At 48.2% G+C, this 24708-nt stretch overlaps 1 protein-coding gene across 1 annotated transcript in view; it reads left to right on the top strand.

The window, feature by feature from the left end:
- The window catches only part of LOC144752165 (ubiquitin carboxyl-terminal hydrolase 12-like), a 268084-nt gene that overhangs the window by 227319 nt on the left and 16057 nt on the right, over positions 1–24708 (top strand). Inside the window, exons 7-8 of the mRNA XM_078640092.1 lie at positions 9717–9914; positions 10182–10260. Of these exons, the coding sequence (XP_078496218.1) occupies positions 9717–9914; positions 10182–10260 (277 nt within the window). The remainder of the gene's footprint in view (positions 1–9716; positions 9915–10181; positions 10261–24708) is intronic.

Raw genomic sequence — 24708 nt, 5'->3', positions numbered from 1 at the left:
TGACTAGCAGCCCACCTCAGAAATGGGGTCACTGGTTGAGCAAGAGGGCAAGCAGACGAGACTACCCAATCCACACCCAAGCTGCAGTCTGTCTACTACACAGCTCGGGGTTTACAATAAATGCCACCAAACCCTGCCTTGAACCACTTTAAGTCCAGAACTTCCTGGGGTCCGTCCAAAATGCAGTCTTGGCAAAGCTTACCCTAGCGGCATTCCAGCAGCTTCTTTTTTCAGGCACTTCGTCCTCTCACAGTTTGTACTTTAATGCTCCTCAACTATATGAGGGCCTCATGCAAAGCTCCCTATGTGCCCACTCTAAAAGTACCTTTCAGATGAATGGTCACAAGTGGAGTGTCATTGGGAGGATCTAGTGTTGATAAGGGCCAGCACCCTTCGCTCTCTCCAGTAGTGGAAAAGCAACAGTCTCCGATCACTTAACATACTGGAGAAATCCAAGCTGGAGCTATAGTATAAAAATAAACAGGAACACCGCGACAATGGGCCTCTCGGACGTGGGACGGGAGCTGCAGACCGTAGACTCCAGCTTCACGTATTTTTCTAGTGTGCATTGTAGTCTCTCTCAAATAGACTACTTTTTAACATACACGGCCTCAGTGAGTAATTTTAGAAATCCCCAGACATATCCCTGAGGCATTTCAGATCACTCCCCGGTGGGAGTGGAGTTCACTCATGGAGAGCGGCAACAGAGCTGCACCATTGTCATCAACCTGTGGCTGTTTAAAATTCCGGATATCAAGGAGGAGCTCGGAGTGCAAACATGGTACTTCCTGGAAGAAAATTTAGGGTCGGTGGAATCGGCGCAAACATTATGGGAGGCATATAAAGTGGTTCTGAAGGGGTACGCCCTGTCGTTGAAAGTGAAGTATCTCGCTAAAAGGCGTGAGATTCTAGTGGAGTTGGAGGAGGCCCTTCAAGGACTGGAGGCGGCTCATGTGTTAAATCCTTTGGAGGAGGCACTACATTGCTTGGCATTGAAGCAGGAAGAGTATAAAATCATATCACGTGAACACATGTTGGCTAAACAGGTGGCTACCCAGCATAGGCTCTGAGCTTGGAGACAGGGCGGGAAAGACGCTGGCGTGGCTGGAGAGAAGAGAGCAGGGTACGTAGTGGGTGCCCCGATTAATGCTGCTTAATGGTAAGGTTCTGCAGCACCCCGGAGATGTAGCATAGGTGTTTGCAGATTCCTTTGAGAAAGTGTGTTCTCTCGGGGGGGGAGGAGCCAAGATGGCGATCGAGATGGCTGCGTAACCGCTCGGCTCCGTGAGCCTCCTCACCCCGCACATACATCCTGGCACTTATCCTGAGCTGCAACGGTATCTACATGTAGGCGAAGAGTCCCTTTCACTTACCGATTGCTCCTGAGGCTTCTGCTTGCTGCAGACCCGTTGGAGTGTCCCCGACTGTTTTGAGGCCTTCACGGAGTTGGGACCGGGGTCTCGAGTGCGGAGAGTGGCCGGCCGCGACTGCAACAACAGCGGCCTCTGGTGATGGTGAGGACTCGGCCGGTGGGACCTGCCGATTTGAGTGCCGATGGAGGCAATGCCGACCCAGCCCAACTGGCGGAGACCCACGTGGGGAGTGTGATGCAGCTGGGTCGAGGGAGGTGCATGTTTCTTAGCCCCCCATTCCGGTGTTGTATCCGGGCCCGTTACCGACTTTGCCCGGAGTCAGCGTTCGGCCCCCAGGGTGCGGCGGAGTTTTTAGCCTTTTGGTGACTCTCCGCTGAGAAACCTGCCTTGGCTTGTGAGATTCCCGTTGTGAATCCTGTTCCTCCCTGCTGTGAGACCCGGTCCCGAGGTGAGGTGGAGAAAGACGAGGCTGGAGCAACTGAGATGGCGGATAGCACCCTCGTACGCACACCTCACCCGGGCAGAGAAGCCGCTATGCGGGAGAGTCCTGGGGTCTGGCGACACGAGAGAGAGCCCACGTCCAGAGATGTTTTGGCTGCGTTAACAACTCTGCATAATACCCTGATCCGGGATGCCCGGGATCTGGGAAGGTGGATGGCCGCCATTGTTGTCCCACCGCTCCACATGGGTGGGGATGAATCGCAAGGAAGCGCCGATGTCCCCGCCTTTGCGTCAGTGATGGATGTTCCAGCTGCGCCTACGTTTGTGGAGATGCAGATAGACCCGGTCCGTGACATCGCTTTGGATTGCACTGTTGTGTTTGGGAGGGACTCGACGGGGCCCTTGTCTGTGCGGCGGCGGGAGAGACGACATCGATCCATAGTTTGGGTTGCCCCGGCGGCTTTTCAACGCTTGTCGGACTGTGTGTCTTTCTCCTCCTGGCAGGAGAGACTGTGTTCTGCCTGGGGGATGTTTTCGGTATCGGTACTGCCGCAGACGGAGTTCCGCCATGCATACTTGACTGAGACTTGGGGGCCACAGTCCCATGGAGTATTGGCGCTTCCCGGACCGCCCGGTTCGGTTGGACCCACCACACTGTACTGTATGCCGATTGATGAATGGCCATCTGTGGGTCCTATTGATAGAGAAGGCCAGGGTTGAATTCGTTTAGGATATGATGGAACACGATGTTAGCTGACGGTGTTTTGGAGGGACACTCCACGGGGCTGTTACCGATTGACTTCATGATTCTTGCTTACTGTGGCTCTTCTGCCTTTGCTTCTGATGTCTACTGTGCGCGATAGGTGAGGGGGGGGCCGGGTGGTCTGATCGATGGCCCTTCTTCCTATTTTTTCTTCTTTCTTCCCTTTTTTATTCTATATTTTGGGTCTCATCTTTAGGGCGATAGGCACGCTGCTGGGGGGGGGGTAGGCCGTAGCCTTCTGCAGGGGTGCAGGGTAGGGGGAAGAGGGTTGTTTCTTTGTCCTTCCTTTGTCTCTATGGCCCTTTCCTTTTTCTTTTTCTAGGTGTCGTCGTCTTCATGTTTCCTACAATCTGTTTTGTTTTTAAGGGCTGGGGTGCTGATTCGACATGACGTTTATGTGCTGTTTACATTTATCCTGACTCGTATGCCTTGCCCCCATATTCTCAAGTGTCTTCGCACTCATTGCGGATTTCTGTTTCATGTTGCTATTGTAGGATCATGTGTGACCGTCTGGCACTTCTTCTGTTATTTTTTCTGTTTTATTTTTTCATTGTAAAATTAACCTTCGTAAATCCTGCTTATTACGCTGTACGCTTAAATACGAGTCGTATCCTGGATGCTTACCTTACCCCGGCTTATGGACCGCTGTTTCCTTCCATATTGCTCTGCTTACCTTACGAATTGATTAGCGGCCGGCCGGGATGGTTGTAGGCCCATGCTTGTATTCATGTGAAGTGATAAAGGTTTTAAAAAAAAAAAGTGTGTTCTCCCTCTACGACGTATACAGAGGAAGAATCGCGTCAGCTTCTGGCGGATAGTAACGTGCCAACTCTTTCGGATATAGGTAGGGAAACGCTAGATGCGGCTATATCGAGTGTGGAGATTAAAAAGTCGATTGGCCAAATTAAGTCTGGGAAGGCGATGGGGCCAAATTATATCCCAGTGGAGTTCCTTAAGGCTGTGGCCTCCCAAGTGGTCCCGCACCTGCAGGCATTGTATCAAGAAAGCTGGGAGAGGGGAGTTTTGCCGCCTGACCAGCGTCTAGCCAGTATAGTTGTTATCCTTACGGCCTGAAAGCCGGTGGACGACTGTCGTTCGTATAGGCCGATTTCACTAATTAACATTAAGGCAAAGGTCTTGGCAAAAGTCCTCGCCATGCGGCTGGGAACAGTGATCTCATCTCTGGTGCACCCAGACCAGTCCGGCTTCATGCCTGGGAGAAACACTGCCCTTAACATCCGCCGACTCCATAATGTGATGGCACGTCGGGAATTTCTGGAGGAGGATGCAGTCATACTGTCACTTGATGCATCCATGGCCTTTGATTCGATCGAATGGCCGTATCTTTTTGAAGTTCTGGTGAGAGCTGGGTTGGGCCCTAAGTTTATACGGTGGGTGCGGTTGCTATATACTGACATTCAGGGACAGGTCAGAGTCAACAATTATACGTCCCGAAAGTTCACCCTGAGGAAAGGCACCAGACAGGGGTGTCCTCTATCACCACTGTTGTTTTCCCTTATGCTGGAGCCCTTGGCGGCCTGGATCCGCCGAGACGCATTGGTGCGGGGTTTTAGATGGTCGGGCGAGTGTGAAGATAGAATATCTCTATATGCCGATGACATATTGTTATATCTTGCCTCTCCGTACAAATCGATCCACACTGTTCTTAACATTTTCACAAACTTTGGGAAGTATTCAGGATACTCAATCAACTGGAGTAAGTCCGTGCTGTATGTGCTACATGGGCAGACCCCCCGTCTCCCTAAAGACTGTGCACTGCAGGTCTCGACGGATGGCTTTAAATACCTCGGAGTCTTCATAACACCGATCAGGTTCTCTTTTACAGACGGAATTTGGCACCTCCGTTGGCTAGGCTGCGCTCAGATGATAAGCATTGGAGGTCGCCGCCTCTGTCGCTGGTGGGCCGCGCTGCTCTTTTTAAAATGCTGGCCCTCCACAGATTTTTGTACATTCTACAGAACTGCCTGCACAAGATTTCAGATACATATTTTGTAGGGGTGGAGGGGGAGATTCACACTCTGTTGTGGGATGGAAGAGCCCCGAGGATTGCGTTTACAGAAATTGACGAAAGGGTGGTATGATGGGGGCATTGCGCTCCCCGATGTACGGTTGCATTACTGGGCCTCCCACTTGGTGGCTGAAAATAGATGGCTGTAAGCCCCACCAGATGGCCCGGCATGTGCCCTGGAAAGGTATCAGATGGATAGGTCGGGGTATCTCATGGCTCTGTGTTCCTACACAAAGAAGCAAAGCTATATTGGCCCCACTCTGCATACGATACAGATCTGGCAATTAGCTAACTCACGTCTGGGCTGGGCAGGGGTGCTCACCAAGGCAACGCCATTGTGGTCTTCACAGAAGCTCGGCATGCTTTGCTATCACCCGGGGTTTGACAGATGGGATGTCATTGGTATCTCGACAGTCAAAGACTTGATTAAAAGAGGAGCGATTCTTAAATTAGAGGAGTTACAAAAGACCTATCAGTTGGCCCCGTGAGAGTTTTTAGGTATCTGCAAATTAGGCACGCTTTGCAAACGGCCTTCGCTAACTGCGAGGATATACCGGAATCGTCACCCTTGAAGACCGCCTATTGGATGGGCTGTTGCAATCCAAGGCAATCTCCTTGACCTATAAAAAACGTAGTAATAATATGCCTGATTCTTTTGGAAAGCTTAAGGAGCGATGGGAGGAAGACCTTGGGCTGATTGACGAGGAAGATTGCCTACAGGCGTTGATGTCACCTAGAGAGGCGGCAATCACGCTTGATTTAGGCTAATCCAGCTTCGTATCCTGCACTGCTCCAATATGACGGGAATAACACTAGCGAAAATTGGATCTCGACAAGATGACCTGTGTTTGAAGGGTTGCCGACAGCCGGCCACCTTTTATCATATGGTGTGGGACTGCCCGTTAGCGCGGAAATTGTGGGACAGGGCCATAACTCATGTGCAATCTGCACTGGGGAAGACGTTTAGCCAGACGCCCCCTTGGGTCTGCTTAATATATGGGATGATACAGACCTAACTGAGACGGAACAGCAGCTTGCAACGCTGGGCTTCACGCTGATCAAGAGGGAGATAGCGAGAGGATGGGGTGGAGGGGCGCAGCCAGCAGTGGCAATATGGTTGAAAGAATTTGACAGATGTATGGTAGCTGAGAAAGAAGTGTTTATAGGCAGGGGGTGCCCGAAGAATTGGGATAGAAAATGGTCAAAGTGGAATTCCTATAGAGGAGAGATATGTATATCACCTGTTGTGGAATTGGAGCTGCGGAGAAATAGAGACAGAATAGCGACTGTTTAATGCATATGTTTTTTCTGACCTCTGTCCTAAATGCGGTGCAACATGTAACTTGCAGGTATTGTGTGTAATTTATTGCCTATTTGTCTGTCTTACAATTGATCAATAAAAATATTTTTAAATAAATAAATGAACAGGATACCAATTAACCTGACATTCGTAATCTATACAAGAACCCGGCGTTGCAGTCAGAAATATGTGAGAAAGAGGCTGAGAGGGAAGAGGTGGCCAGGGACGGGGGGGGGGGAGCAAGAGGGGAGAGTACAGGAAAGGAAGGGAAGAAAGGGTAGAGGTTTTGGTGAAAGGTGTAGCGTTTGTTGATATAAAATGGAATTTAAAATGTAGTATAAAGAGATATTCTAATTTGGAGAACAAGCTGTGGGCTCCTGAAGAAGGTATATGCTCTAGTCATGGGGTGAAGCGAGCCTCCATATAAGAAAAATCAAAGGAGCAGATGAAACTAGGCACGAGGGAGGGCATTCTGAGCGGGTAACCAGTTACGTAGAGAAGCGATGAAGATCCCAGTCCATAACTCTGTAGAAGTATCTAGCGATCAGTAAAATGCCAAAGTGGACTGAAGGAAGTGAGAGAGGAAGTCAATAAAGGTAGTAGAGCATACACATTTGGGCAGGTATAGCTGTACCCATCAGGAGATCAAGAGACTATTATGTACCCCTTGGATGTCACACCAGACCCCTTGGCTATGTAAAAGTGAGCGTAAATCTGGAATGAATGACATTTGTGAAGCCACACAGCCTAAAAGAGGTGATGGGACCGAGACTCTATCAGGTGAGTCTTTTGAAATAGGAGTTTATCATACATGTTTTTTGCAGTTTTTAGAACATCCCTTCTTATAGACCATTGGAATTCAATCATAAGACCTGCATTGGTGGAGTGTGTAAACAATCGCCATTAATCACTGAGGGAAATGAAAGGTGAATCCTTGCCATAAATAGTCCAGGATTTGCCCTAAAGTTTAAAAAAACGAAATTGGTTTATTAATGTCATCTTGTTTATTTCTTTTTTCCATTTCCAAAGTTTTTATTAGTTTTTAAAGAAAGAATAAAGACCTTACACAATCTGCAGAAGGTAGTCACAACCGTGGTACAGTAAGAGTATAGCAATAATATACACCTTGATGATCTGATGATTAGACTGAAACCCTGGGACCTGGAAGATAATATTTGTGTGTGCTAGGGTTGTACAGAATGTCTACATCTTACCTTTATTAGCTATATGAGACATTTCTTTCATATTAGATGATGCATTGTAGCAATCGACAGAAAACCCAGTTTGTGTCTTTCACTAGTGATTAATATACAATGCAGTCTTTTCTATCATATCTGAGAGAGGATTTGAGAAGAGATGAGAAAATAGAAAAGAGCTGTGTAGAGAGATGAAAAGGTGTAACTGTCAGCCATAGAGGGTGGTGGAGTTTGGTTCTCTGGCCTGTGTATAGTATGTAAGTTTAATCTTGTATAGGGATGTTTACTGAAAGAGGTTTCCTTTCTGTAAGCAGAGAGTGAGTTTGTTCCAAAGTTGTTTGGATTCTCAGTCAATCAGTTCGGACTTGTAGAGCACTGCTCATCCCTCGTGAGGGTATCCAGGCAGTGAGTTCTTGCTGGGATCAGTTCAAGGAGAGAGGGTGAGGTCGTCCCTGGACTTGGCGGCGAGGTAGGAGATGTTTTGGCAGATGTGGGGCATGTGAGAGAGGGAGGTGGAGCACAGGAGTCTGAAGGGTTGGTTGACGTTCAGGCGATAGTTGATGTATGCTGGGCCTTGATCATGCACAGCCTTGAAGGCATGTGTCAACATCTTGAATTGGCAGATTTTCTGAATGGGGAGCCAGTTGAGGTTCCTGAGGTGAGGGGTGTTGTGGGTCCTTTTGGGGATGTCGAGGATGAGTCTGGCAGCTGAGTTCTGTATCGTCTGGAGTCTCTTCAGGAGTTGGGTGGTGAGTCCTGCGTAGAGTGCGTCGCCAGTGTCCAGTTGGCTGGTGACTAGGACTTGAGAGACGGCTTTCCTGGTGTCGATGGGTAGCCACTTGAAGATCTTTCGTAGCATGCGAAGGGTGTGGAAGTGGAAGCAGGCAGAGGCGACTGCATCGATCTGGCGTTTCAGAGAGAGTTGATCAAGTGTGTTTTTGTGAAAAGAATGTTATCAACTCTTCTTGTGAAACAAAGCCAAGTCCACCATGTATGTATCGTAACGGTTTTAGTGTTTTTCTAATCCACCAGGATGGTTTTGATGTTGAGGGCTAGAAAAAGGTCTTGTTGTTGTAGTTTAATAGCGAGGTTGGAGGTCTTGTGAATATTCCTAAAGCAACTATCAGCAGTTTAGGACTAAGTGTATGTGGAAAATTTCTTTATGGCAGCTTGGAATTTCATTCCATTATGATTTTATATGTGCACAATGATAAAACTCATTTTGGAGTTTGTGTGGTTCTTTTTCACAACTCTTGCTTTTGTTCGAATCTAAAAGACCCAAGTTGAAGAGTTTTTCTTGGCTCAACAATGCATCTTGGGTTGTCCATAATCTGGATTGAGCAAGAGTGATTGTAATTCTATTCATAAATGGTGATTTACATATGTTTATATAGTTATCTTTGGGTACTGGGGCACGGTTTTTATGAGACTGGGTTGAATTCCATTTTTTGTTTAGTTTTGTAGCGATTGACGACTCATTAGGGGACCGAAATTTGTATATCTTAAAGCAGGGGTCTCCAACCTTTTCTATAGTAAGAGCTTTTTATGTTCAGTAAAAGCAGCCTGAGCTACTAATATTATTTGTGTTGTAATTGTGGATTTATCAGGCAAGATTACCTTATTGGCCACCCTGTACATGATTCCAAATAGCGCCCCCCTCAGTTCTTCAGACAGGGCTGTGAGCAGTAATGTAAAAAGCTTTATCAATGTATAATGTCTGTTTGTGGGTACTACATAAAGGCCATAGGTGCACTGCCCCGTGCTTCATGGTAATAATATTAGTAATATGTGTCCCCAGTGTCACACAATGTATCCTTCTACTTTAAATATATTTTGAAAATCCAACAGTTTTTCTCCAACCATCAGCTTATGAGTTCTGGAAATGCACAAAATCTTGTGTTGAATAAAAGCTTTTCAATTTTGATATACATATAATTCAACAAAGCAAATAGCTTCTAATTTAATAGGCTGTGCTGCACACAGGAGAGCTACTTACAAGGAGCTGGAGCTACTAGTACCTCACGAGTTACTCCTCGGAGAAGCCTGCTTTAGTAGCTGTTTATGTCTAGCGCTAGAAAGCCTGTTGGTGAGAATCGTCGGTAGGAGCAACCAACCACATTTACTCATCACTACTTTGAGTTTAAAAAAACCTGTAACTGTCCAGATGAACTAGTTTGTTTGCTTTACAGATCTATAAAAGGGAGGTGATTCTCTCTTGTACCCCGGTCTTTGACAAGCATTATTTGTCTTTCTACCTATTCTGACCACAAGTGCTTTACCAGTTTATTTTGATGTCACGATTATGCCATAGCGAGGGACATTAGGACTTATTTATTCTGTACTCCAGCTTACGATCTAGTTTCTTGAGTGCATGTGCAGTATTACTTATGATGGTTTGTGAATGTTCTTCATTGATGTCTCTTATTGTTGCCACTGCATGTTCATTTTGTGAAACTCTCAGCATTGGAACTTTAACCTCCACCAATGAAGATCTCAAAAACAAGAGCCCATTTGCCAGTTTCTTTATGTGGTCATGCAGCCACAACTGCATCCTAACTAAGCCACACGTGCACCAGGTTCACCCTGTCTTGTTCTCTTCTGTTTACATTGTCAGGATGAAGGTGAAGAAGCTACCCATGATTCTTGCTCTGCACTTAAAAAGGTTTAAGTACATGGACCAGCTGCACCGATATACCAAACTGTCCTACCGCGTGGTCTTCCCGCTGGAGCTCCGGCTTTTCAACACTTCAGGGGATGCCACGAACCCAGACCGAATGTACGACCTTGTGGCAGTGGTTGTTCACTGTGGCAGGTAAGCTCCATATGCTGCATCACTCTCTCTGCCCTCCGTATCCCTATAGATTGGACGGGGATAAGGAACTTAGCAATTCCAGTTCCTTACTTCAGTACTCCACTTTACAGCAGATCATCAGATGGTGTAAATTGTGCATAAAGATGGAGCTGTGCGTCCTTGAACAATATTATAAGAGTGACCAATATGTGGCTTCGTGAATGGTTGAGCAGAAGCCACAGCCGGATGCCCCTTTAATCTAATTATATCCTGTATTTTCTCCTGCAGTGGTCCAAACCGAGGGCACTACATCACCATCGTAAAGAGTCATGGCTTCTGGCTGCTCTTTGATGACGACATTGTAGAGGTAGGTTAGTACTTGCTGTAAGAATAAGAATTCAACATAGTCAGTGAATTAACGCCAACCTGTTTCGAGGCACTTAGTCCACGCATTGTGTTGTTGTTCGAGGGGTGAAGGGAATGGGAAAGCGATGGTGTGGCAAGAAAACTACTGCATGTGTTTCCCACCCCTGAGAGGACTTCTTTCAGTGCTGAGTGAAATGCCTGTGCCATAGTTTCAACACTATTTTGTTATGGTATGATTGCGTGCTCAGTCATATGCCAAGTTGACTCTTCCGAAACTGCTTGGACTTGCATGTTAAATCCAACATGCTTGTCGTTGATGATACACCTCTGGCCCAGCATACCTGACTACGTTTGACTTCCAAGCCTCATGCATGGTTCTTCTCTAAGGAGCTCCAATCCCTTGTTGACATTGTTTTATGATGGTAAGTAAACTAAAGTTTGTAGTGCCCCTTTATGGCCAGATGCACAGATAGCACAAGTAATTGCCCGAAACTATCATTTCTACTCATAAATACCTAATTGCATGCCTTTATGTACACAGGCAGACGTTGGCCAGGATATCACTTGTAATGACTTGATGCTTTAAGTTGAGGATTAGAACTATTGGGACTAATTATTAGAGATTGAATTGTTGCAAAGGCAAGCACTTCTTTATGTTGCTTTTTTTGTGTACGGTGCTCACCGGCCATTAGTCTGCCTTTCCATTCGGTTATAACTATGTTGTGTTCAATGTGTAATGTGGGGGTTCAGCTTATGTTTACAGGGGTGCGTAAGTGGTCATTTTAGAAGGTTGGGTGGCAATAGCTTACTCATTGAGCTGGTAGTGTATAATAGCGTCTCACACGATGGCAGGTGCATTTGCTGAAGCTTAGAGAAGCAGACGTACTGTGATGTGGGCAGTACCATGTGGGTTTAAAGAGCTGGGAGCAGCGTAGCATGGCAGGCTGGGACAGTTCTCCTAGCCATGGACAAAGTAGAAAGAAGCTCTCAGATGAAGAGCTGAACATCCTAGAAGTGTGTGACGTGCTGCAGGAAATCCTGTTTGTGTGGCTCAAAAGCGAAGGCAGAAAAGGGTTATGATGCAAAACCTTGTCATTATGTTGGGAAACACTCACTGTACCGGGGATGTCACCTGTACACCCTGATAGGACGTGGACCCTATGTAAACGAGAAGCTGACAGGCCATCTAGAAGATGCATCTTGGAAAGGAAGAGGTTCTAGCACTGGCATTTCTCAATCAATCAATCAGTACTTGTAAAGTGCAGCTTATCACCTGTGAGGGTATCCAGGCGCTGGGTTGCGGGGCTTAGTCAAAAAGCCAGGTCTGGAGTCTCTTCCTGAAGTCTTGTCAGCTAGGGTGATGTTCGGAGATGGCGTGGGAGGGCTTGGTGATGAGGTGGTAGAAGAACCAACCTCCGCTAGGACCATGGCAGATGCCTGGTGCCTGCGTGAGGGTGAGGGAGGCGTAGCAAAGGTTTCTGGCTGGTTGGTGGAAGTTCAGGCGGTGGTTCATGTATGCTGGTCCTTGTTCGTGGAGGGCTTTGTAGGAGAGTGTCAGTAATAGAATCTTTTCTGGTCGGGGAGCCAGTGGAGGTTCCTCAGGTGCTGGGTGATGTGGGTCTGTTTGACGAGGTTGAGGATCACTCTGGGCAGTGGGTTCTGTATCATCTGGAGTCTTTGCATGAGTTCGGTGGTGGTTTCTGCGTACAGTGTGTTGCCGTAGTCCAGCCGGCTGGTGATCAAGGTAACAATCATAGACCAGATCACCAGAAGTAATCAGAGGTAGTATAAGGAGTGACATCCAGAGATGCCTCACCAAACGATCAAATAGCAGGAAAATGCCAAATGCCTAGACGAACATCTTTTATAAAGTAATGTGTATAACTTGACTTGTTAGCAATGGCTGACTCAATTAATGGTCAGTCAAATACAATGCAATCTTGCTATTGACCTGTGCACTGTACCGTAGAACACGTTGAATGATGGGTCACATGCAGCATCCAATGGGTGAAGCTGTGAGTGATTGTTACTGCCAGCAGGTGGCACTGTACATGTGTACTTTTCAGATAGTGGTGGTTATGTGCTTCTCGGATTGTAGTGCGCTCCATGCTAATATGTCTGGTGACTTTGTGACTGCACAATTAATGTATAAATGACTTATACTCAACTGTCACTAACCACCTGTTACCTTTCGCTGCCCCCGTTGCAAGAATATGACACCTGGAATATACCTGCCATAGCTAATGATGGTGATGGAGCTTGCAGTACACCCTGTCTACCAGCAGGGGCTTCATCACCTCACATGCGGTAGAGAGCTTGCACCCTCAGAGCTGCATCCTCGCACAGAGGAAGGCAGCATTGCCGCCCTGTGAAAGCCATGACAGCACTCCTTCTGCAGCATAGTTAAGGAGCTTTAAACGTTAATGTTGATGGTGCAAGAGAACAATATCCTTGCCCTGATCATGGGGTCATAGACCAGGCTTTCACCTCTGCATTTGCTTCGTAAGGTGAAATCTAGACTGTTAACCAGGTCAGTAGAGTCATCACAGGCAGTGCACCTCCTGACAAACCAGAGAAAAGCCAAGGCAGAGCACACAAACACCTGCACGTACATCAGCTCATTGGATGAACTAATGACCACTGCTTTCATGTTGTCATTGTAAAGTCCGCCTCTTCCTGGTGTGGTCCAGGGGCGTTGTGCACCAGACCAAGTACAGACTAAAGATACCTACAAGAGAGGGTCCCAGCACCCAGCCTGGAGCACGAGGAGACTCCCACACAAAACACTGTGACTGTCAACAAAGCTGCTGCTGGCAACACCTCTGTCGTTCGAAGCAGGGGTGGGGAATATGTACGGTGGGGGTATATGCACGGGCCAATAGAGATCTGTCTGGCAGAAGAAGGAGAAGGCCATAGATGCCAGTGTCATTTTTGTCCTACAATATATGTTTTTGTTCAACATTCACTGACATTCCTATCACTTAGGATGTTGTAGTCTTAGAGCATCATCCATTCCAGTTGAATAATTATTACTTTTCCATCTCAATAATGTTCCTGAGAGACAAAAAGGTGGAAGGTAATTTTCTGCTCACTGAATGTCTTCCTTCAAACAGGATATGTGACTCGCATAAAAATTAGTTGTATTTGTTCCATCTGACCTCTGAGCCCCCCTGTCCATAGCGCCTGACTCCAGTCTATCTAGAAACCATTGGTGAGGGAGACAATGCTACATCTGAGGCTGCTCTTCCACTTCTTCGCGTAGACACCTTCCTAGTGGCTGTGTCGCGCCTACAGCCTACTGTGATCGTGCAGAGCATTACCCGTCCTCCTGTGGTGCACCTCAGCCTTCTGTGGGCATCTGATGCAGTCACACCCCTTGTCTGCCAGTCTGCTGCATTATGTGCATGTCTTGCTGTGACGTGTTTCAGATAGTGATGGTCATCTATATGTTGTGAAATGGCAACGGCGATGCACTTTGAGGCGCACGCGCTGCCATAGCCACGTCGATTAGTTGCATGAACAAAGCCACAGGTTCGAGAGCCTAAGATGACCTGCTATGGTCACAAATCATATCTTAGACATTCATGCATTACTGAACTATGTGAAATAGAGGGTGACAACAGCACAGTGGAGTATCACGAGTTACTGCCGGCTGCACTTTTTACCGAGCACAGCTCCACACTGCGGCAACTCCTTGGGAAGGCTTCCAAAGCCTCAGTTACACAGTAATCTTAAAGCCGGCTATCCTACAAGGGTGGCCAGGCAGAGGCTGGCCTCCCAAAATGACGTTGGTGCTATGTCACTGGAAGCTACACAAATACCATTTATCGCTGGAATAACAATTAACAGTCGGTAGGCTTGAGGATGGGGAAGAAGGCGACAGGTGAGGGGGAACTAGAAATTAAAAATGTCGGTATATGTATTTATGGGAACTTGTAGCTGCAATCCTAAATGCAAAGCAACGGAGCACTGTACAAAGGCTGGAGTTCAGTGGAGGAGTGACCCGCTGGTGACATCACCCAGAGGGTTGTCTATGGGTGAGCTGTTGTGAAGGATATAGGGTTCAGTTCTTGTCGCGAGGTTGAGGGAGCTGCTGGACCTGGGTAGGGAGGGAGTTTTCTCTCCTAGCAGTGTGGCAAGAGAAGCTGCCAACTGATCTTGTTGTGTGTGTGTGCAGGGTTCGGATTTTATTAGTTACACACAGGATTCTGTTAAGAAATTTGGGAAATGAGGTAATAGATGATTGTGAAGGAGCATGTAGGTCCTGCATAGATTGTAGCTTTGAACCTATACTCGGATCACAATTCTTACTGACTTTTCACATCCCAAACGTATCTACATATACAAACGAATCTCAGCAAAATAGAAGTCCATAGGAAACCTTCTCTGCAATAAAACAGATGTTTGCAAAACAAGTATAATATAATAATGTAACTAATGCAGGTTGGACCAAAGTGGGAGTGGTAAAGATGTAAGGGTCACAAAAACTAAATATTCCACATACCTTAAACGAAATTTTATAATTCGATGCATTCAATATTTTTAAATTGAAATATCCATTTTAGAAAAATTTACTTAAACAGAGTTTGTTTGTTCACACTCTGTGACAATCTCGTTTTGTTGTAAAACAGTGTTAGTCCTGTTGGTGGATAGAGCCCTCTCGGTACCATCCTACAATACATGCTTCAGACCAACTTGGTAAAGCAACCAGTTCCAACACCGGCCAGGCTCCTGTTGCCCAGAACTTCACCAGAATTATTTACGCTTAAACATACATAAACCATTCTTATCGATATGCAGTTTTCCAGTTGTCTTCCTATCTTAAACACAACTTTCAAGGTTCTCATGTATAATAGTTCATTAAAGTATAAAAAAGCTTACTTTTTTTATTAAATGTGCTGGAATGTGCATATAACTTAAGAAAACCATACACATCTGTAAGATCTGTCAAGCGCTCTATGAAATACTAGTAGCCAATCAACTAAAGGAACTTTCCCTTATAATACTAGCTATGACATGTTACTTTTCATTGTAAAGTTCCAGAGACCATCTCTCTAATTCACAGTGATGTACCATTACGTACGGTCTTATTTAGAAATGTATATAGGGTGACCTAACAAGCGTGGTGTTGGAGCTCTTAAAAAGCAATAGAGAAAGGCAATGGGTTCCTACTTAAAAAGTGTTCAAATCTGAAATAGATATAGTTTAGGGTTGCAGGGTAGTGTCTAAGACCAGGTGACTTAAAAGTCTTTCTATGGTACAAAAGGGGGTGGGCTGATATGCATATGGCCATGTCTGAACTGGGGTAGTGTGGAGTGCAAAAAAACGATGGATTTAGGCCCAGATCTCTGTACTGGGGTGAATGTATGACATTGTTCTGCATTCTGTCCATCAACTGTCATTTTTAGGTCGAGCGACCTATCTCAATGCGCATGCGCATTGAGCGGGAGCTCGATATATAGCAGCTTAAACAGAGCTTACCGAGATCAGGCAATTCCCAGGCGATTTCTTGAAGTGCATGTGAAAGCGCGTGCACAATGCCACCAGCCGCTTGCCTGCATTACCACAGCAAAGGCGGCCGCGTCTCAGGCCCCTGCTGCTTCACACCCTCATGCCGCTCTCCCCACTCCGCCCATATTTGGAAGCCAGCGCTCTGAGCCGGGATCACTGAATCTTTTACTAGCATACATTTCAGCCAGCGCTCTGAGCCGGGATCACTGAATCTTTTACTAGCATACATTTCAGTCTCGAAAACAATCCAATTTGCTTTGTTTAAAAGCCTTGCTTTTGCGCTTCCAACATCTTTTTCTGCATCCTCCTTTCAATTGCCATTTTACAATCAATTTGAGCTCAGTTTTGTTAAAGTTCTGTCCTGAAAGACTGCAATTGACCGAGTGGCATGTAAAAACACATATGTATTTATGTGCAAAATTTGACAAGCTCTATGTCAAAACTGCACTTATAGTCATGTAATCTGCAAACCGTATTTTACACAATACAGTCAACAGTTTCCTTATACTTTGCAGCAAGTTCACTCCTTCTGGCCCTTGTGGTGCCTCGCACAACTACCACAGTGCTTTGGAACAAACGAGTGACACATGAGCGTGCATCACGTTATTCAGTAAGGAAGTTTTAATCTCATCAACATGTCGGAGACATTGGAGCACCACCAACATTCATCCAAATAAAGATTTTCCCTCCAATTCCACAGTTTCTCCGACATGTTAGGGCAGCTGCTGTGCCAGCGCATCTCTCCTTTACTAGAGAAATCAACAGGTCCAACAACCCCCACCCCGAAGCAGCCATGATAGTTCCTGGACATTAAAAGGGACCAGAGGCAAAAAAAATGATGAACCAAATCAAAATTAGGTTCCTAAAAATGTTTTTTTTTTTTTTAAAGTAAAAGGCTGCACATCTGGATTCTGATTAACAGAATTAGAATGAATTGTCATTGGAACCCTCACACGGAGGTTAATACTACAGACAGTCAGTGGCGGGGCCTCCATACGAGCACCCCGCCCCCCCCCCACACACACACACACACACACACACACTGCTGCATAGAAAGCTGGAAAATAAAATGGTTTAATACCACTTTCCTTTTCCAGCTTTCTGCCGAATGGAGAGTGCAGGGCCAGTGCGTCATTGTTGCTAAATGCAAACAATGACGAGTGGTGCCTTCACTTTGAAATGCACATGTTATTTTGGCCAACTACCTTGATACGGCCAAACCGACATGCGCAGTTCAAACTCTCCAACCTGCGTTGGAGAGCAGGCACAGGACCCCAGTGCCTTTCAAAGCGCTGAGCTAGCCTGCACCAGCCAATCCAGATGCTGCTCTGAGCAGTGTCTGGGTTGGATATCACCATATTGCAAGGGCATGTAGGTGACAGAGCTTCAAAGGCCCCTATACATTAACACATATTCCCCATAGAGACGAGAAAAATCCTTTCATACATTAGGCCTACAGAGACTATCTATAATCCACAAATTGCTGTTTTAGGTTTAACTGTATTTTATTTCATGGCCAATACATATACCATTTCCTACAACCATCTGGTCGTCGAGGAGATCAAATAGATGAACTGCAATCACATCATTTATAAACAATCCAACCCAGGTAACACCACCACCACCACCGCATCCACCAACACCACATCCACCACCACCACCACATCCACCACCGCATCCACCACCACCACATACACCACCACACCCACCACATACACCACCACACCCACCACCACATCCACCACCACTTTCACCACACCCACCACCACCACATCCACCGCTACATCCACCACCACCACCACCCCATCCACCACCACCACCGCTGCATCCACCACCAACACCCCATCCACCACCACCACTGCATCCACCACCACCACCGCATCCACCACCACCACCACCACATCCACTGCATCCACCACCACCACATCCACCATCACCTCCACATCCACCATGACATCCACCGCCACATCCACCATGACATCCACCACCACATCCACCACATCCCCCACCACCACCACATCCACCACCACCACCACATCCACCACCACTTTCACCACATCCACCACATCCACCACCACATCTAACACGTCCACCACCACTTCCACCACCACTACATCCACCACCGCATCCACCACCAACACCACATTCACCACCACCACCGCATCCACCACCACCACATCCACCACCACATCCACCAACACTTTAACCACACCCACCACCACTACATCCACCACCCCATCCACCACCACCACCTCCCCATCCACCACCACTGCATTCACCACCACCACCGCATCCACCACCACCACATCCACCGCATCCACCACCACATCCACCATCACCACCACATCCACCACCACATCCACCACCACATCCACCACCACATCCAGCATCACCTCCACATCCACCATGACATCCACCGCCACATCCACCGCATCCACCACCACATCCACCACCACCACCACTTTCACCACATCCACCACCACCACATCCACCACCACATCCAACACATCCACCACCACTTCCACCACCACCGCATCCACCACCACCACATCCACCACCACCACATCCACCACCACCGCATCCACCAACACCACATCCACCACATACACCACCACACCCACCACCACCACATCCACCACATCCAACACATCCACCACCACTTCCACCACCACCACATCCACCACCACCACATCCACCACCACATCCACCACCACCACCGCATCCACCACCACCGCATCCACCAACACCACATCCACCAACACCACATCCACCACCACCACATCCACCACCACCACCACCACATCCACCACCACCATGTCTATATGTGTGTGTATGTGTGTGTGTGTGTGTGTGTGTGTGGCTGTGTGTGTAGGTGCAAATGCAATGTTCTTGGATTTTCGTCACAATAAAATACACTGAACATAATCTACACAAAAGTTATTTACAAACGTTTAAGGGATTGCCATTATAAATTACAATAACTTTTATTTAAGTATTAATTATTTACAAAATTAAAAGCCATTGTTATTTGTAATATCAATACATCTAAGTCACGTAAATACAACACACATTGCATTACAAATGCTATAGGTGTCACATTTGCGAAGGTTAAAACTATTGACATTATAACTGACAAAGCTATTAATTTTGCTATTTTCAAAACCAACACATAAATAAAAAAAAGTGTCATTTACAATACCAATCGCTCAAACTTTCCTAATGCGAGACCTATTGCATTTCCAATGCTTGTTGCATTTGTCACCCCGAGTGGGATGGGTATGCTCAGACGTGAGTCCCATGCTTTCCACACCACTGCAGTCAAGCCATCCTGGCTGAAGACGGCTGATAGCCAGAAACCGGTCCAAGGATGCTTGATTCCGGTCCAGGAAAGACATGGCTTGGCAGTTCGGGCTGGACTGTTCCCATGAGGCACAGGGTCAAGGCTGATTTGCATATGGCCATGTCTGAACTGGGGTGGTGTGGAGTGCAAAAAAAACGATGGATTTAGGCCCAGATCTCTGTACTGGGGTGAATGTATGACATTGTTCTGTATTCTGTCCATCAACTGTCATTTTTAAAAGTCTTTCTGAACATAATTATGTTGCGAGATAGATATTGGGGATATTAAATATTGAGATTCGTTATTCAAAAGTCCTGCCTATTGTCTAAAACAAGCTAGACAAGCCGTGCTCAGAGCATTAGCTGATGGCAGAGTCTGCACACCAGCCTGTGCAGCCCTCTATTTGCTCAACTGTGATACGTCTGTGCAATTTCCATTTCATTGACTCTCTTCTCGCAAGAACAAGAAAAAAAGCCATGTTTAAATTTTTTAATATTGAACATAAATAGATACGCTCAATTTTTTTTAATTTTAATTGAAGATGCTTCCATCAATAACATGTTCTCACTATCCAGTCTGCAGGTCACTACGTGATACTAATTGATATGTGATGTGGTACCAGTGCGTGTGGCAAAATAAGAGACGTAGCTGTATTTGCCTTCTGTTCTTTCTCTGTCCTTACAGTATTTTATGAGATAGTTGATGTCTGGTCTTTGGCTGATAATATTTGTTTTGATTGTATTGGTATGTATAGCACCAGTAGGTCTTCTTATGGCCATAAAGCAGCTCTTAGCCCTTTTTATGTTGTACAGTGACAGAGAAAGGTTTCGCCCTGAGTAGGTGGGACTCCTCCCAACCCTCAGTGGTCCTGATTGAATCTTCTCAGTTGTGATAATATCCTCGTTTTGTGGCAATATGGTGGATCCGTTAATTCTCAAAAACGGGCAAATTGATCCCAATGGAGTGTACACCTTCAGAAAGCAGTGAAAAACCATAGCCCTTTCTTTGATGCAGGACATTGCACCCATTAAGGTGTACAGGAAGGGGATGACTTTTAAGTTCAGAATCCATGTGTGGACCATTCACTGTCTTGAACCTTGAGGGATTTACCCCTGTGTGAATTAGTTTCGGCATATGGATGGATGTGAAGCTGCTGCACTGGAGTGGGCAGAATGTAGTGTGGGCAGAGTTGTAGCATGGGTGAGGATGTAGTAGGTGCGGCGTGGCTTGGACGCCGATGGGGATGGCGGCGTGAGCCCGTAGCTCCACGCCTGATCCCGCAATTCTCCTGTTTAACCTCGCCTAGGAGCCACTTGCGGCGCTAGCACTCTGCTCGGAGCACCGGAGGCGCAGTTGGGGCACACTTCTGTGGCAGCGGAGACCCGGCGTGTGGAGAACCGAGTTCGGGGCTGATGGAGCAGCGGTCTGTGGGCAAGATGGCGGTGGCCCCGAGCCGGGGAAAGTGAAAGCGGAGTGGCGAAACGAACTGTGGAGCTCTAACCCTGGCGAACTGCGGCTGGAAAGGTGAGTGGAGGAGAGCCGCCCCGTGAAGGATGACACCTGAGGCTGGAGAGAAGTGGAACCTCCCGCTGCCTCGAGGGGCGACGATCGCTGGTGTGGCGCCTGATGCCTAAAATGGCAGCCGTGTGGGGAAGACCTCTGTTTCCGAGTGTCCCCTGCGGCGGCAGCTGGTGAGGAGGGCCAGATAGCGGGAAGCTGCGGAGAGGCCCCGAGGAGGAACGCCGACCCGGGAACTGTGCAGGTGGGGGGTTATCTGGAGCCACCGATCGCAGCCCATAGGCGACCAGTGGTGCCGGGTCGTGGCGCCGGTACATCCTCACGCCCCTGTGTAGCGCGGTGGCCCCCGGGGGTGAATACATAATTGACTGGGGGGACGGCGCTGAGGGACCGGCCCCAGATGAACGCAGTCGCACGGGCTGGCACCCACTCACGAGATCGGCAACCGGGGGCGAATCTCCGGCGTGGCGTGGTCGGACTATCAGCATTGCTGGCACCTGGATCGAAGGAGGGGAACAGGGCCCGGGAAGCGCACGGCGCTGCACCCTGAACGACCACGGATCCTCGCTACATGCTGCTGGCGTGCCAGATTGGACCCCCCGCGGTTGCGTGACAATTGCAGTCCACGGCTCGGGGCCTCTTCGGACAGTGCGTCTGGGGGGTGCGGTGGACACGCTGGGGGGGCCTACCAGACAGGAGGAAGCTCACGAGCCATTGACTCCCTGCTGGAGAGTGGTGGCGGACCCTTGAGCGGTGCTCGCTGTCCCACCGGCGGAGGTGGCAACTGATTAGGAACGGCCATTTTGAGGCTAGCGGCGGAGCTCCTGACTTGCGGGTGCCTGGAAGAACTTATCGACCCGCTGCTGGGCCCCAACAATACACGGGGTGCTGTGGTGGAGAGATCAGGGCTGGAGCGAGGGACAGCGTACGGAGTAAGGGAGGCGGCCTGACGTATGGGCACACGGAAAAATTGAAAGGTGCTTGCCCATCTGAAGGCGGAGCGGGGGAGGGCGCGGTGGCCTCCGGACAACTAGATTTCCAGGTGTGGTAGCTACTAAACAAAGCATATACTCGGAGAAACGCCGAGCTGGCGGTAGTCGGAGGTACGGGCGACCCACCCGAAGCCATACAGGAAATGGCAATACTGGCGCTCGAAATGACCGCGAATGGTCGCAAACTGAAAATGAAACGGGGGCAAGGCCAGGCGAACAAGCCGGTCACAGACCATAAGGCTCAACCAGACCCAGTGGGTTCGGCGCTGGAGCAGAGACTGAACAAAAGATTGGATGGAATTCTGGAGGCTATCACAGCCACTAAGGAGTCCTTACATCAGGATATTGCACAGGTCGCCACAGGCCTGGGCCTCTTGAGGGCGGACCACGCTGAGTTAAGGGACAGGGTGAAAGAAAATGAGCTACTGCTCCAGGAACTCAAGCCAGCGGTGGTGACGGCGGAACATAACCTGACCGATATACTCGTGCACTTGGCGACACTGGAGAAGAGAGCGGAAGATTCCGAAAGCCGAAATAGGAGGAACAACGTACGGGTCGTAGGTTTGCCAGAAAAAGTTGAAGGGAGTGACGCGGTTGCCTACATGGAGAATTGGTTCAAGACAGTGGTGGCCCCAGAGGGCCTATCCCCCTTCTTTTCTTTAGAACGGGCGCATAGGGTTCCAGCTCAGCCGCCTTTGCAGGGCCGCCCACCGCGACCGGTGGTGGTAAAGGTACTACATTTCAAGGACAGGGACCTGCTAATACAAAGACCACGTTCGACAGGTCCGTTCCAGGTGGATAACAGCCCGGTCACGATCTTTCCGGACTACACGCAGGAGGTCCAAAAGCGTAGAGCCTCTTATTTAGCTGTGAAAAAAGAACTAAGAGATGAGGGGTTACAGTATTCCTTACTCTTTCCTGCTAAGCTGCGAGTGATATTGGATGGCTCGACCCATTTTTTTCAGACTCCCGACGATGCTTGGGCCTGGCTTGAGTCGTACAGAGCTGGGACGGACCGCAGAGGTAGAGGAGAGAGTGAGAGGCAGAAACCTACCCAGGTACGAAAATCACAACGCATCCGGAAGCGCAACAGACTTAAGAGGGCGATGCAGGATAATCAAATGGCGGCGGACAAGAAAGGGGCTCTGGTAGCAACTGCAGTGATGACTCGCTCGCAACGTGAGGAGCAATCGGTGGTGTCAGAGTCTGACGGAGAAGAAAGGCCGTCTGGAGGTGACATCTCGGACATAGACGGCGCTGGGGGACCACTGGTCACCCCCCAGACGGCAGATGGGCTCTTTAATGAGTGATGATTTCGGCTGCGGTCCACGCTGACTTACTATGTTGGGTTTGTAGACCCTGGTGCTCCGCAGAGCAGAAGGTACTGTGTTGAACTATTATATGGGATCAAGGGCGTGGGATGAGGGCTTGGTCTGCCCCCGGTTGGCCCTGGGTCGCCCTCCCACTGCCCTTAAGGCCATCTGTAGTGGCTACTGCAGAATAGAGGATTGGGTGTTATGTTTGATGTTTGGATGGGGACTGATGATGTGATCTTAGGTCCTGTTCTGGGGGGGAGGGATGTGGGAGTTATTGTGGGTGTTTGTAAGGGGGTTTCGTTGAGGGGTTGTGCTGCAATGATGTGGGCGATCAGGTAATACTGATGAGGTGGTTGTATGTTGCCTGTCATGGGGATGTTACCTAATTTGAAATGTCTAACATGGAATTTCCGTTGTCTTCGGACTATGTCAAGGCGCTATAAGGTGCATGCTTATCTGGTGAGGCGGGGTATCCAGATAGCGCTGCTGCAAGAGACCGCATTGCCTTACAGAGGAGATGCCATGGCCAGGGATTTGGCACATCCTATTCGGCGTTTGCAAGGGGAGCATTGGTGTGGATAAGAGAGGGAGTCCCTTTTCAGGCCACGAACCATGTGGTGGACCCTGAAGGTCGTTATGTAGTGGTAGAGGGGAGGTTGTACGGCCATGATGTGGTCTTATGCAGTGTGTACGCTCCCAACACGATCAGGCTCGCTTTTTTGGAGGGTTGTCTGGTTCGTTGGCTCATTATCTGGCAGGTCCCATAATACTGGGGGAGGAACTTTAACTCCATTACAGAGGTACTGCTAGATAGATCCCACCCGCCACTGGCAGACTCCCCGGTGCGCAGACTAGCTGCATACAGGAAGGATTGGCAAGAGAAGTGGGGACTTATTGATGTGTGGCGAGAACAACATCCTGATTCTAGGGACTACTCATTTTTCTCGGCACTACACGCTTTACATGTGCGGATAGATTCTGTTTTGTGCAGTGGTCCGTTGGCCGCCATGGTAACATATACGGAGTATTTAGCTAGGACCATCTCAGATCATAATCCCCTGTTGGTATCTGTTCAATGGCAACGAGTGAGATCAGCGGTCCCCACATGGAGGTTGCGACCTGACGCCCTGGAGGACCAGGCGTTTAGCGATACTGTCCGCCAAGGCATTGAGCATTATTTTGATGAGAATGAGTGTACGGCCACTTCTAGATCAGTGGAATGGGATGCTATGAAGGTGGTGGTGAGGGGCCTCTGCATAGGGAAGTTTTTGAATGTGAGAATGACAGTCCTGGCTGATTTGGAGAAGGCGGAGAGTGTGTTGAGGGAACTAGAACGGCAACGGCCTGAACGTCCAGAATTGCAATCCAGGCTGCAGGAAGCGAGGGAGTTGGTTGCAACGGAGACGGAACGATTGAGGTGCTATGATTATAAGTTATATGCCGCCAAGGTACATGCGGAAGGGGACAAGGTGGGCACGCTGCTAGCGAAACTAGCTAACCCAGAACCTAGAGGGAGCCCAATCATGAGTATAAGGGAGGTGACAGGTGAGGTGGTCTACTCGCAGACCAAAATCCAGTCGTGCTTCTTGAATTATTACTCGACTTTATATGAAAGTCAGTTGGAGGCTGACGCCTCTGAGATTGGGACCTACCTGGCGGGCGTTCGACTCCCGGTGCTGGATGACGATGCTGCGAAGGACTTGGGAGGGGATATCACGATTTCGGAGATCAGGGTAGACATTAAACAAATGGCCAGGAATAAGACGCCGGGT

The sequence above is a fragment of the Lissotriton helveticus genome, chromosome 4_2 (assembly GCF_964261635.1).
Source record: "Lissotriton helveticus chromosome 4_2, aLisHel1.1, whole genome shotgun sequence".
Taxonomy (NCBI): Eukaryota; Metazoa; Chordata; class Amphibia; order Caudata; family Salamandridae; genus Lissotriton; species Lissotriton helveticus.
Note: the sequence above shows the minus strand (reverse complement) of the source record. Positions and strands in the feature narration are given on the sequence as shown.